Source organism: Perca flavescens, chromosome 20, assembly GCF_004354835.1.
Source record: "Perca flavescens isolate YP-PL-M2 chromosome 20, PFLA_1.0, whole genome shotgun sequence".
In the NCBI taxonomy this organism is placed as follows: domain Eukaryota; kingdom Metazoa; phylum Chordata; class Actinopteri; order Perciformes; family Percidae; genus Perca; species Perca flavescens.
In genome coordinates, this window is record NC_041350.1 from 11,275,257 (window position 1) to 11,289,890 (window position 14,634).

The following is a 14,634-nucleotide window of genomic DNA, read 5'->3' on the forward strand; positions in this document are numbered from 1 at the left end:
AGATTGGTCATGAGTCCCGTTTCACAGTTAAGAGGTCAATTTGCCTTTCAAACGAAAAAAGAGAATAAAAAAAAAAACAGGGATATCCAAGCACGGGCAGACGTGGCTATTGTGCACAAAGACCAGAGGCTTACTTATTACTTATGTATGCAGCGAGATGTCTGATTTATATGTCGAGTTAAACTACCGAGACAGACACGTGCCCTAAAATAAAGAAACACTCCCTCTATAGTGCTTATTTAAGACATAATAAAATAAAGTCTATAAATTTGGGCTGCGTAATGTGCGCAAAGGTCTTGCGTAAAAGAGGAGCATGGATAGAGAAAATAAACAACTGTAAACCGTGTGGAGTAAAAACAACTGGTCTTACAATTGTGTCTATTATGTGAATTGCCTCTTTGAGCAACATCACAGCATAAATTGAAAGAAACACAGCTTTTGGTTTGTATTTAACCAAGTTTGTCTCATCCCCGTCTTAATTCTAAATTGCGATGATTGTGGCAGTGATGGACATTTCCTTTTGGCAGCTCCGGGGCCCCCAGAGGAGAGCCACAAAGCCGTGGCACGTGTGCATTTGTATAGGGGCCCATCAGACCGTAAAAAGAGGAGGGTCCTGGCGTGTGCCTCTGTCGGGGAGGGGCTGAGCGGACACATTAATGTAATAAACCGCCAGTACATCTGCTAAGCTATCTGCACATCCTCCAACGAAATCCACCAAACCCAGACTCTAAGCCCTCCCACAATCAAATCCACTGGGATCTTGGTTTCATCCGATTGGTCGGGGATGCTGCAACAGGGGGGGGCGAGAACAATAGCATCATTCCGGCATAAAAAGAGTGGAGCTATGCCTTGGAGACGAAAACATTTCAGCAACAGAAGAATCGATATACTGGGGAGATAAAGTCCCATAAGCTTCTAGAGTTGCCATATTTTTAACAAACCTGGATACTCGAGACTTCATCCGCCTCCCCAAAGTGCCTTTCCACTGTTACTCGCCAAGATGCCCAAAGGATTCCTGGTAAAAAGAAACAAGAAATCTGCACATGTTTCCTACAGGACTCGGTCAGACGAAGATGACCTCCAGGAGTCACACATCCCAGCTGCCTTGCCGAGTTATGTGGACCCCTCCCGGCCGATGTCCATGGCGTCCAGTCCGGACCGCGCCGCAGCATCGCCGGATTTCACAGCAGCTGACGCGCCGGTGCCAAGACTGGAGAAGCCGGTACAGTTCGGCAACCCAGAGGCGGTGTGCCAAGCCCTCTACAGCCCCACCCGGCCCATCAGCAAGGAGCACGACAGGAGATATTTTGAGCGAAGTTTCAATTTGGGCTCGCCTATTTCTGCCGAATCATTCCCGACACCTGCCTCCCTCTCCGGCCTGGACCACCTCCTCTACGCCCCGGTCGACCTGAAAATCGGCACCAGCAACAGCAGCCGCAGCGGCACCACCACCAGCAGCCTCCCGGGACCAAGCAACCGTGTCGCCACCAAAAGGCCCGCAGCTGACGGTACAGAGCGCAAATCTAAACCCGCCTCCAAGAAACCAAAAGCCATTAGAAAACTCAACTTTGAAGACGAGATGACGACTTCTCCCGTGCTTGGTCTCAAAATAAAAGAGGGGCCGGTGGAGATGAAGCCGAGGGCGCAGTCCTCCGGAGGAAACAAGCCTCTAGGGGAGTTTGTGTGTCAGCTGTGCAAGGAGGCGTATGCGGATCCCTTCTCTCTAGCTCAGCACAAGTGCTCCCGCATCGTCAGGGTCGAGTACCGGTGTCCTGAATGCGATAAGATGTTCAGCTGCCCAGCCAACCTCGCCTCTCATCGCCGCTGGCACAAACCCCGGACTACCGGGGCACCGGCGATGGCACAGGGCATCAAACCTGAAATGGCCAAAATGCCACCTCTAGGTGTCAAGTCCGTCTCCGACGAAGCCAAAGACATGAGTGACAGAGACACCCCGAGTCCAGGTCTGTCCGAGTCGGGCTCTGAAGATGGCTCATATGACTGCCAGTATTGTGGGAAGAGGTTTAAGCGACAGGCATACCTAAGAAAACACATCATGGCACACCAGGTCTTGCAAAAGAAAGTGCTTGAGGAGCAGGGGTTTCAAACCGGCGACCGCCCGGCAGAGCAGGCTCCGGTCTTACCCGCCTCCTCCTCATCAGCATCATCATCATCATCATCATCATCATCCTCATCCTCAGAGGAAGCCTCAAACCAAAGCCCTCTCAACCTGAGCCCGGTGGACTGCCTGCTGTGCCCGGTGTGCGGGGAGAGTTTCACCAGCAGGGCCGGCCAGGAGAGACACCTGCGCCTCATGCACTCCTCCCAGATTTACCCGTGCAAATACTGCCCCGCCACTCTCTACAGCTCGCCGGGGCTCACCAGGCACATAAACAAGTGCCACCCCTCGGAGAACAGGCAGGTGATCCTGCTCCAAATGCCGGTGCGCCCCGCCTGCTAAAGACAACACCTAACTCGTGCCTTTGGGGGGGTGGGGAGAAAAAAAATGAGAAACAAAAAAGTGGCTCTGGGGTTAAAAAAAGAAAAAGAAAAAAAGAAAGAGTTTGTGATGCTCGCTGCCATAACTTTAGGCCAATGAAAGGCAGGGCGGTTTGATGTTTAAGTGGTGTTTAATGAGGTGTCTTTTCCATGCCAATCAGTGATTGTTGAATGCTTCTCTCTATATTTGAATTACATATAGGCCTATTTTGAGTTTTTCTTTCTCAAATTAGTTTATCAAGAAAAAAAAGAATACAAAGCGTTAGTTTACTGTTAAAGGGTATTTTTCTAGGACAGCACATGTGTTCAATGATAGCTTCTAGACCTAAGAAATGTCTTAAAATTCTCAGAAATCCTTTTCCCCATCAAAGCCTTTTGACTTTTCACCGATCGTGATGGCTCCATCACTGTAGCTTTACGCTAGTTTGTGAATGACAGAACTGATCAACTTTGTATTGGTGGGAAAAAGAGAGTGACTGAAGCATTCCCTGTTTAGTAGAACCACAAATGCCTTTAGTATACAGATAAGCCTAGTCCGGCATACAGTAGCCTATACATACACATCCAAATCCCGCTGTATAACTGCCTTAAAAAAGTCAACATAGACTGTTTAATTTTGAATGCTGGCACATATTTTATTATTATTATTATTATTGAAGATTGTTGCAATATTTTTCATCATATGTTTATTTATTTATTTATTCTAATTATTTTATGTAAGTTATTGTTGTGTTTGTTGTGATTTCTCCTGTGAATCGTTCTGGCAGTTTACATGTCGTATAGCCAAAATGTTTTTGTTTTTTTCTTCTTTTGGGTCCAATTCACGAGTTGTGATCATTGTCATGGCTCGGGTTTTAATCTTTAATCTCCACAGCTCTTGTAAAAAGAAAAAAAAACGTAAAGCTCTTACCTTAGATGCAATCTTTTTTAAGAAGTTATTTTTCTTAAATGTTGGCTTTTATAGCGCTTTGATTGTATGTGTTTATCGTTGTTGTCTATCGAAATAAAAATATTTTCAAAAGGACAGCTACTCAAGGTGGTTATACTTGTTCAGATAGAGTGAAAAAAGTACACTACGGTAATTAACTTTATTCCTTAACGGAAATCCCCATATTTCTGGAATAAGTTTATACTGACATTAATGATTTTAGTGAACTTATTTGAGTGTTTCTTTATACACTCGTTAATCGTCACTGTCCATGATGTGTGTTTCTCTTCTGGGAAGTATTTGGCTGACAACAAATCATTTCCATTAGGCTTCATAAATGGCATACCAAGATGACATGGAAATTAATACATGTAGAAAAGATTTACTTAGGATATATATATCCTATATATATATATATATATATATATATATATATATATATATATATATATATATATGGCTCCTAAAAATAAGACAAAATAAAATAAATCAGAGGCGTTTCTCCAACATCTTAAGGTTTTTCATATCATATGAATAGGAGAAACGCCTCTGATTTTTGTAGTCTTATTTTTAGGACCCAAATTGAAACAATTCTCTATGCGTAAAACTGTGCGTAAATTTAATTTAATTACGTTTAACCCCCCCAAAAAAATCTTTACAATTCACTTATGAGTTTATTTTAAGTATTGTATGGATTATTAATTTCACATCAATTTATTTCATAAAAAATGTAGATATTTCTCTAACCCTGTCTGCAGCTCTTTCAAAAGAAAGGGAGGGGCAGTTATGATCCTGCTTCTGTGGCCGATCAGGTGGTTTAAAGTTGACACCCAAAGTGGGGTCCCCGAGCCCTGCCGAGGTCACCAAGCTAGATAAATAATAGTATAATTGACTTCCTAAAAGTTTTATTCAAAAGCCTTTAACTTCTCATTTCTCATCTGCTGCACCATGTCTCGGTCAGATCGGGTCACACTCCATAATGGTGCGAATCTGTTAAGTAGTCCTTAACAGGAAAAGAAACCTCAGGAGCCTCCCCCCTCGGCCAAACCTTTGCCTTCGATACCCCTTTATCAGACGGATTCGCAGTAAATCGTAGCTTTAGTGGCTCAATAGACGCCGTTTCGCTACCACAGAGAAGCACTTTGGGCCTAATCATAAATTCCCTTTCTTAATACCATGTCAGGACATGACAGGAGGACAAAGAGGTGGTGGATGAAACTCACCTCTGGAACAGTAAAACATCTGTCTGCTTTGGAAGACTCATGCAGCTCGATTTGTGCTGATTTAGGACACATGAGGGCTCAGTTGACTTCATATCCGACCTCCAGAACCTGTAAAGCATTAAGACAGTTGTAGGCTAATTTAGCAAGCAGTTTCCAACTGTGTCAGGATTAAAAAAAATCCCCCTTTTGATACTACAGAGTAAGTTGTTCTTGCTCATTTTACACCTGTCCAAGGCCAAAAAGAATTACGCAAACTTTAAATGAGTGTCAGTCCCTCTTAAGACATCAGCAACAATACATCAAGACAGAGATATTTGACGATAGACTCCAGGCAGCATGTGTTACATATTAATCAATACAATCTGGTAATCACAGAGAATATCAGACTGGGACACCTAGACCCTGCCTGTTCTGTTGTAAACTATCTCAGAGTCAATGATTGAGGCAAACTACTCTGAGCCGGGTGAAAATGAGGTAACATTATGCTTCTTTCTCACCCTCTCTCTCTCACACACAGTTTTAGGGCTCCAATTACAGTCAAGTGCTTTTCTTGCGTCTTTATGTGACCCAGGCAAGGCATGGCACCCGTAGTTGTTGCAACCATTGCACCTGTACCTCCTGGTGAGGTTCCATTGTGCTGGCCTCCTCTAAGCAAGGCTGAGCAGCAGGGGAGACAGATGGGAGGAGGGTCAGGTTACCCCTGCTGCTGCTGCTGCGAGCAAGGCTAGGCCAGGGTCAGAAAGCCCATGGTAACAGCACTATCATGTCAGCACACAAAGATAAAAACCCACACCCACTACTCCACAAAATCCAAGGTTACACAATTAGCTAATGTGTTGCCAAGAGGGAAAAAGGACAAAGATACTTAGAATTTCAAATTGATTTAATGAAATGTTTCAATTTTCACATTTCTAATAAAGATAGCAGGACTTCGGTCGTTAAAAACAGTTTGATATGTTGACAAGTAATGATGAAATCTTCAAGCTTTTTTTTTTTTTCTCTCTCTTATACAAAGATTATATTACAGGCATTAATATATTTATATTCAGAAGGCGCTCAAGCCCTCAAGTTTGACACAATGTACAAAGATTTCTAAAACAAGAAGAAAAGAAAAACATACTAGGTATAACCACTAGCTCATTTTCTTTACGTGTATAAGACACACAATCCTTTTCTTGGACCAAACTAACATCACCAAAGGGGGAGCACAGACCCCTTTCAATAGACATCATCTAAAGCCTACAATCTTTAAGATCAGCATCCTGGGCGGTTCCTTCAAGTGGCTTTGGGGGAAAAATAAAAACCATAGATGGTATCCAGGACTATATATAGATATACATTCTTCACACAAAAAAGGACACCAAAAATGGATGTTAATCCTTTTGCTGTTTGGATTGCCCATTTTCTGCACGGGGAATGAACAAACAAAAGGAGGAGACATGACAGTGGAGCATGGGGGAAAGTAAGGCATAGTAGTGCAACAGATGGGGATAGTGTTGCAGCTTGGGTGGAGCCCTCTGAGGGTGTGAGTATATAGTGTGTGTGTGTGGGGAACACCTGGCTACCATGACAACCTTGAGCGGGCAAGTTGGAGAAGTGAGAGCCTGGCTGTAGTTCAGCTCTGGCATGCCACCTAAACCCAGAACTACCCGCCCCCCTTCCTGTGGCCTCAGGAGGCGACATCGGGAAAGGATCATGGGAAATAGGAGGAGTTGGTGCCACTTGATTCCATTCCCAGATAAAGACAGAGCAGCAGACCACCTGTTATAAAGACTAAACGGAGAACCCCATAATTCCCAAATCCATCTGTTTTTGTGGAAAGCACAAGACACTGACCTTTAGAGACACACAGGAGGAAAAAACTTTGTTTTAGACAGCTAACAAGGGGATGTGATGCAGGGTGTCCATGGTTTGTCTCAGACTCTGAAGAGGAGAAACTAAAATCTGATTATCGGGAGTGGAGGTGGTGTTGGACAGCATCTTGGAGGATAGACATTACACAGGCACTGTCTGTGAGAAGCTCCCACGCACGCACGCCAGTGCATGTAGTTAAGATTCACCTGAGGCTCTGGCGGTACTTTTCCTCTAAACAGCACATGAATACATAACACAACAGCAAAATAACCCATCAAATAGTCCTTTCTATATACATCTAGGAAACAGACATATACAATTTAAAGCAATTTACATCCATGAACAAAGAGAAACATTCAATGCTAGTTAAATCAATGACAGTGAGTGCAAAAAGAAAATGTTGCTCGGGAACATTGGAATGTCAATGTCTTTAACTTCACAGCACAGGGAAACTGATAGCAGAGGAAAGAGACAGAAGGAACTTATTCAATTACTGGGACATGAGCCTATGTTAACGACATCAGAAAACAATTACAAACGCAGTCTTTCCTCATTCCAGCAGAGTTGCATAAATCAAATCATGACACAATCCATCGGAATTCATTTAAAAATGAAAAGTGATAAAGAAAACTCAAAACAAATTTCCATTCAGCTAAAGTTAGAAAGACGTCATTGATTGTCCACTCTGGGTTCAAAACAATTAAAAAGCCGCTGACTGCACATACTGCAGGGACTCTGTGCCCAGGAAGTCTGAGTAGTAGTGCATTAGTACAAATCATTCTGGGGAGGTATTCCCCATGAATCAGTCTCTTTTTCAGTGTAAGGGAGATGGTCCATGAACATGGTCCAAACTGGTGCTAACGAGCAGGACAATGACATCATCCTGTCACCAACTGAAGTGGTTATCTTTGACACGGAAAGGTTGTGGCAGGTGCAGGTGGAGGTAAAAAAGGCAGACACATTTATAAATGGATACCAATCTCTCGTGCAGTTTTAGCATGATGCCATTTACAGCTGTGTCATTCAGTGCTTTGTCACATTAAGTTTCGAAATAGATGATACAGAAACGGTGAAGCAGATCCATTCCGTACTATAGTAAGAAAGTTTTTTTTTTCTCTAGTGCATCGAGACTGCACTAGAAAATGAGAATAAAAATGACATTTTAATCACAGGTTGCATTAAGACTTCTGAGTCAAGTCTTCCTACACTTTGATTCTTAAGCTGAAACCACCAGGGTGAACATAAATAGCTCAGTCACAAGTCCATCTCGATTAGGCAGTTAAACACCACAACAAATGGAAATGTATCAATGAAATCAATGATTGCCACTTAAATAAAAAAATTGCAATATGCTCCAGTTGAATGTTTATATGACACAAAATAAAACACCAAAAAAAGAAATAAAGTCTTGCAGTCACAGCTGGGTGTGTGATGTTCTTCAAGAAAAGATTAAAGGCTGCACTTGGGGGTGTGTGTGTGTGTGTGTGTGTGTGTGTGTGGGGGGGGGGTTGAAGAGCTCAGTTGGAGGATTTGCTTATAGCGCTGGCTGATCGGCGGAGTTTTCCGGAAACTCGGTTCTTTGTGGCACGGGGCATTGTGGGAGAAACCTGGTCGACGTTGTCTGTCGTTCCTGCGGTGTTTCCGGCTTCGGTGCTCGCACTGCCGGTGAAGGAGCCTGGGAGAGAGATGGAGGGAGAGTTTGCAACAGAAAGAAAAAGAGACCGAGCCGGTTAGACATGGCAGTCAGGTTCATTGGGCTTTGTGTGATTGCGGTTTATTCCAGCATGCTTTGTCATGCACGTGGCTGCTCCCACAACCAAGATTACCCAGGATTTTCACCGACATTCACAACATTTACAATGCAAACTGTAAAAAAAGTGTTAAGATTTGAGTTTGTGCTACCCCTTAATCATTAGAATAAAGATGTGAAAAAGCAAATCAGATATTACATGCCTTTTTTCCCATGCTGTGGAAAAGCAAAAGGTTGTTTAAAGAGAAGCTGCCTTTCTTTCAAATAGTTTTTCCAGATGCTTATGAGATATAAAAATGACAAGTAACCTTTGGAGCTACGGGCAAAATAAAAAAACAGGTATTCAGTTCGCAGTGTGACAGCAGAATGCTTTGAATGAAAATAAAATTGCACATTATGGTTTTGTTGTGAACATGTGGAGCTTTGACATTTTCAAGTATTGTCCTTTTTCAAAAAAACTTCACATCCATGATTAGGGCATGGAAAACCGTAATAAGTCTTGAAGGTGGGAATGGAACAGTGTTGGGAACAATTACGTATTGTGAACGTCGCCCTGACTTCCTCAGAGTGCCCCTGACCAAACCCAGACTGCGGGCCCCCCACCCGCCTCAACACCATGCTTCGAGTTTAAACAACTTTTCTGCTTTGTCGAGATGGCATCTGGTTGCCTATTTTCTTTCCTATCCTTTTATTTCCTGCCATTTTTCGGAGGCATCTCAAGTTGCAGCGGCTAAAAGGAATGGCAGATGGCTGGAGTAACAGACACTCAGCAGCACAGTGGACACCCGCAGCATCCAGGGCCGTGGCTCACTGGGAGAGGAGGGCTGGGCTATGGATGAAACATTGGGTGTATTGAGAAGGGCTAGAGGGGAGGCCAGGGGGGTCCAAACTTGAATTCTCAAATCTGCATATCCATATTTAAAAAAAAAAAAAAAAAAAAAAGGGGATGGGCTTGGCTAAAAATGTGGGCTGGCCTGATGGACAGAACAAATCCTGCATTCCCGTATTCTTCTATTCATTCATCAAACACTTTGTTTTATAAACTAAACTCCAACTGCATGTGCTGTAAAGACATATGCTAGACAGGAGTAAGGCACACACCTATTACAGCTAATATACACAGACAATAGTTTGGTACAGTTCACCACCCACTCAACAGACTTCCCTTTTCGTTTAGCGGCCATTAAAACATGCTGCACTAAACAGTCATCACTCCCACTGTGGCACTTAATGACTGGGGTTGCATCAGTTTCTAAATGGCGTTCTTCTCTGTATGGCTTTATGCAAGAATTAATTTTCATAGCAAGTTACTAAGTGAAAAAATAACCCAGATCCAGAAGAGGCTAATGTATCATTATTATCGTCATTATAACCCCAGCATTTCCGCTCCTTACTCAGCCCAATCTGCCTTACGGTAAGGTTAATTTCAGATGGAAAGAAGAAGGGAGACGGAGAGAGAAAGAAAACAAAGAGGGTCTTTAAATGGCCCTGCTATCCCATTGGTCCCCTCTGCAGCAGTTCAAACAAGGCTTTAGTTGACAAAGACGTCTTCCAGTGCGGCAGGTGTTAGTCTCAGAGTCTGCCCCAGGCAAACAGGCACACTCCAACAGGAGGAAATGAGGGGGGTGGAGGGATTGGGGAGAAAAAAATAGAAAAAAAGAAAAGTGTTTGCTGGGGGAAGAGATAAAGGCGTGCCACATGCAGAAGCGAGGGCCAGAAGTGTAGCCGTATTGTTCATGCTGCTACTTAGTCAGGTGCTAATTGTACCCACTGTGCATCACTTTCAATTACCAGCCAGGCCTAAACAGTAGGACACCCCCAAATAAACAGCCTGGTTTCTCTGTCCATTTCCCTTTGTCAGAGCACTCAAAGCTTGGTTAGTGCTGAATGGAAAAAAAGGAGGAGTGGGAACAGCCAGGATGAGTGATTGAGCGAAGGGTAGGTAGGCCGCTGGACAGAAACAAGCTTCTGGTCTGACTCGGGGCTTACCTTCGCCATATACAGTATTTGGACCTTTAAGATATTTTTAATCTAAAAGGGAAAAACAGAGTAGAGTATCATGTGAGAGAGCAGTGGACACACACCATACCACACTGCAGCAGGACACAACACAACACTGCTGAAAAGTCGGTGATTCAGACAGCGTGTGGCGTTCGAGGTTAGTTGTCACTGAAAGGTTTAAAAGTCAGACAAGGTAAATTGATTTGGGTGATGAGTTAATAAACAACTGCCGGTTTTCTGAATATACCTTCAAGGCCATCATGTCTGATGGTACCTGATGCATCTGTCCAATTCACAAGTTTCAAAATCAAGACAATCTTGAAATACAAAGCATGAATGGTGGGCAGTTCACATGGCAACAACAGAAACATGTACCACCAGTGTTACTATTAGAGAGGGTTAGGATGAGGGGGAACCTAAGAGGGTCATGGAAGCTTTTAAGTTCTTTCATCCACTTCATGTGCAGTCATTCATTTAGAAAAGGTTAAGAGGATGAAAACACACAACATAACACAAAAAAAAACTGAGCAAAGCAGTGCAGGTGTAACACACAACAAGACCAGAGAACTGTGGATAAAGTCTGTATGACAGTTGAACTAGCTCATGCAGGAAGCCATGATGCTGGCCTGAAGTTGCTAAGTGAGAATGAGGTTGCATTCAGGATCATGGAGGACAAGGCTGTGGAGGATACTGACAAGCCAAACAGGTTGAAGAGATGATAGAAGAGGGCTGAGATTAAAAGCCTTACATGGGAACTGGTGAAACACTGCAGGAGTGCTTCATTTAGCAATTAACATGCAGAATCTGTACTTAAATTCGAGCCCTACTTTGGTTGTACAATAAGGGCTAAATCAAGCTAAATGAATGGATGGATGGATGTTGGTGGGCTGTGGCTGGGCGTCATGCCTAGTGTGGAGGAAGCAGGCAGTCTTACAGTCCAGTTTGGCCCAGGGGTACTCCATGTCCCAAACCATCCCCGGCCAACGCCTGCACGCTGTCATGAAGCATGGATGACATGTTAGTGGCAGCAATGGGAGCCAGAGCAGGATGGACAGACGCGCACGCACGCACGCACGCACGCACACACACACACACACACACACACACACACACACACACACACACACACACACACACACACACACACACACACACACACACACACACACACACACACACACACACACACACACACACACACACACACACACACACACACACACACACACACAAAGGAGGAGGGCGCAGCACATTTCAGAAGGGTGAGAATGAGGAGCAGTGTCAGCCAGCCATCACTGCTACATTGAAGTTATACGTTTGATGGGACACAGAGGCTCAGGACGATAGACTACAACAATAATGGATATGTATTTTTTATATGGTATGTGGCCTAAAGCATTAAATACATCATGCCTATGGTTTTGGAAAGCTACAGAGCAGCCTTCAGTTTATGAATACAGTTGATAAGAGTACATGAAAACACACACAAACAACTGTGATAGCTGGGAAGAGGGTGACCAGACGTCCCGAGAAATTAAGAGCAGTTGTCCCAAATCCTGTCTCATTTGTCCCGAAAATGAGACTAAACCAGAGTTTCATTGCTGCATTACTAGATCCAAACAAAGCGTTTTCCACAGCCTGCAGGAAATAATTTGGCAGATCGCAAGGAGGGGAAGCAGATGTCACACTTACATACAACATATTCATTGCCACAAGTGCTGCTAAGATATTTTATGCCTTGTTTATTGTGTTGTTGTTTTTTGTACCTCCAACTGCAAATCAAATTTCCCCTCGAGGGACAATAAAGAACTCTGAACTCTGTGTATCTTTTTCCTAATGACAGACAGTTGGCTTCATGTTCATGGACAAAAATAATAAACTTCTAGCCTGACAAGCCAGACCCACATCAAGATGTTGGGTCTGGGAACTCACCATTGACGGAGATCGATCCGAAGGGCGGGATAAACGGTTGTCTTTCAAATTCCCTCTGCACGTAATAGGATAGCGCTACAACCAGGCAGAGCAACAAAGAAGGTAGCGGAGCTAGTTGATAGATTAAACTTTTGCCGTATCCGGTTGGCAAAACTCCGAACACATCTTCACTTTTTAAGAATGATTTCTGTGCCGTTCTTTGTTCTTTTATCAAAGAAAAGCTTAACTCCAAGTCTTCCAGAAGTCCGCTGTTCCCGGCAGCAGCAGCCATAAGCCCCGCCCACCGACTCTATACACAATGTGATTGGCCTGACCAAAATTTGGTTTTTGCAGCTTGAAAGTCAACGGAGAGTGCCTAGACCCCCCCCTGGCTGCCAAATAAATTTACTGCTACTAGGGGGAGTCTAGATTTCTAGGCTAATAAACTTCAGTATTGAGTTATGATTTTCATGTGTTTAACAGTTACAGGTGCCACCATTTTGACAGTCAACTAATTGTGCTGGTTTTCTTAGTATTCTATGATTGTAAACTGAAAACCTTTGGGTTTTGGTCAGATTAATTGATAATATAAATAAATATTAGTTGCAGACTGGTATGCCTGTTTTCTTATAAACACCTTAGACTTACATTTTAGATTTTTCTGTTAACTTTCTTAAGGTTTCTTTAAGTTTAGAGAGAAAAACACTTCTTTTACATTATGCGACAGATTAACATACACAGGATATTATGTGCTTGTCCCAGCACTTCAGTAAAGCTATACGATGCTCATACTGAGCAGTGAAATAGTCATACCCAAGTTTCCCCCATTTTCATGGCTGCACCCTAACATAAAACAGATCTATTCTAGACGTATCTATTTTTGCTGAAATTCATTGTTAAAAATGTGTTAACTTTGGAAATTCCACTAGAACTGAAATACAGTTCTGTGGGTTTGAACAATTCTCATCCACATTTTATTAGGGTGGACTCACCAATGAACCTGGCAGTATTTAAAGGGGTGATAGAATGCAAAACCGATTTTACCTTGTCATAGTTGAATAATGACAGTTTAGTGGGTAACTAGGACATACATAGAACCTCAAAATTCCATTGACACTTCTTTCCTCTGCAAATCTCACAATTTGAAACTGCCTCTGAAAACGGGCAAATCTCAACGAGCCGCCTAGTTGACGTCAACTCAGCGGCTCCTCCTCATTTGGCTCTAGTCTCTCTCTTTGTCACGCCCCAACATTTGCATAGGCTACACAACTGACCTGAGATCAGGTAGTCTTCTGAACCTAGGTCGTGCAGATCTCAGAAATTGTATACATTGTTCATCTGCTATTTTACCATTAAATAAACTTCTGAGACTTTTTTATGCGAGAAATCAACTATGTAAAGGTCAAATATGGTCCGTTTTACGAAAATGTATGTCTAATTACAAATTTTGTCTGTGTCGGAGTTCAACGGCCGGTGCTGCCTGTGTTGCTGCCTCGCCGCCTGGCCTGCCTTCCTTCACATACCCCGGCCTTCTGTGAAGTAGATTGAGCTCCGTCACGGCTGGCAGCCCATGGCACTCAATTACCACGCAAAGTCACAGTTTTTTGGGTTAATGGACTACCAAACACCGCTGCTTGGACAGAGCTCCAGGGCCTGCAGCTCACATCTTCCTGCTAAATGGCTGATGTGTGTGAGTGAGAGCGCGGTCAGCGAGCTTGTTACCCCGGCAATCTCTTACCACAGGTTCCAGTTAATCTTACAATGTGTGTAATTATAATGTGTTGAGTTATTTAAACAAACGATCGGTGAAATAAATGCCTCTTGTCCACGAGTCTCATTGATAGAGCCTGCGTCTGGATGGAGCTCTATCAATGAGAGCTAGCTAGCCTCCTCTTAGAATTCCTCTGAAATTCACAAAAAATTATAAAATTGAAATCAGACACCATTGTTAGCTTTATAAGACCTTGGGGTAGAGGTTATATAAGTGGCGTGACAAATTCAAACTGTAGATATACTCTAATTACGCCGAAAATTAAGCTAACTAGCCGCAATCTGTACACATAGGATTGAAGGGACAGTCGCAGCTAACGAAACCCCTAGTGTTCACAAAAATTCATTAAATTTAAATCTGACACCATTGTTAGCTTTATAAGACCTTGGGGTCAGGCACGGCGTTATGGGTTATGGGGCCTAGGCCCACCCACTTTTCAACAGTCCCACCCAAAACATTTCCTCAAAAAACATTAATTAATTAATATATTATAATTTGGTGAAGAATTTGTGCTAAAATTGTCTAAATGTTTAGTTTTCAAAAACAATTTAAAAAAACTGGTCATGTCTATTTTTATGTTTCTGCACAAGTTCAGCAGACAGTGAGGTTCGGATCGGATGTAGCTTGTCTGTATGCTAGGCTAGCTCCCAGTGATCTGAGAGTGTGAAAATCATTTCCAGTAAAGGACAAGGTTGCA

General features: G+C 43.1%; 2 protein-coding genes across 4 annotated transcripts in view; one reads left to right on the forward strand and one right to left on the reverse strand.

The window, feature by feature from the left end:
• The first annotated feature begins 1,000 nt into the window (after positions 1-1,000).
• On the forward strand, positions 1,001-2,461 carry insm1b (insulinoma-associated 1b). The gene has a single exon (XM_028566826.1). It carries the CDS (start codon positions 1,001-1,003, stop codon positions 2,459-2,461), a length of 1,461 nt encoding a protein of 486 aa, XP_028422627.1.
• A 3,054-nt stretch (positions 2,462-5,515) lies between these two features.
• ralgapa2 (Ral GTPase activating protein catalytic subunit alpha 2) overlaps positions 5,516-14,634 on the reverse strand; it is a 110,469-nt gene continuing 101,350 nt past the window's right edge. The window contains exons 40-41 of one of the 3 annotated variants that reach the window (XM_028565090.1): positions 10,244-10,285; positions 8,093-8,179 (exon numbers count right to left, since the gene is read on the reverse strand). In XM_028565090.1, coding sequence (XP_028420891.1) covers positions 10,281-10,285 — 5 coding nt within the window. In that variant the 3' untranslated portion in view covers positions 8,093-8,179; positions 10,244-10,280. Of the gene's footprint in view, positions 8,180-10,243; positions 10,286-14,634 lie in introns of all 3 variants that reach the window. The other 2 variants (XM_028565089.1, XR_003691049.1) reach the window with 2 other exon arrangements.

Bases quoted from the DNA above. Each gene is read 5' to 3' on its own strand.
- insm1b (XM_028566826.1), top strand. From the start codon at position 1,001: ATGCCCAAAGGATTCCTGGTAAAAAGAAACAAGAAATCTGCACATGTT.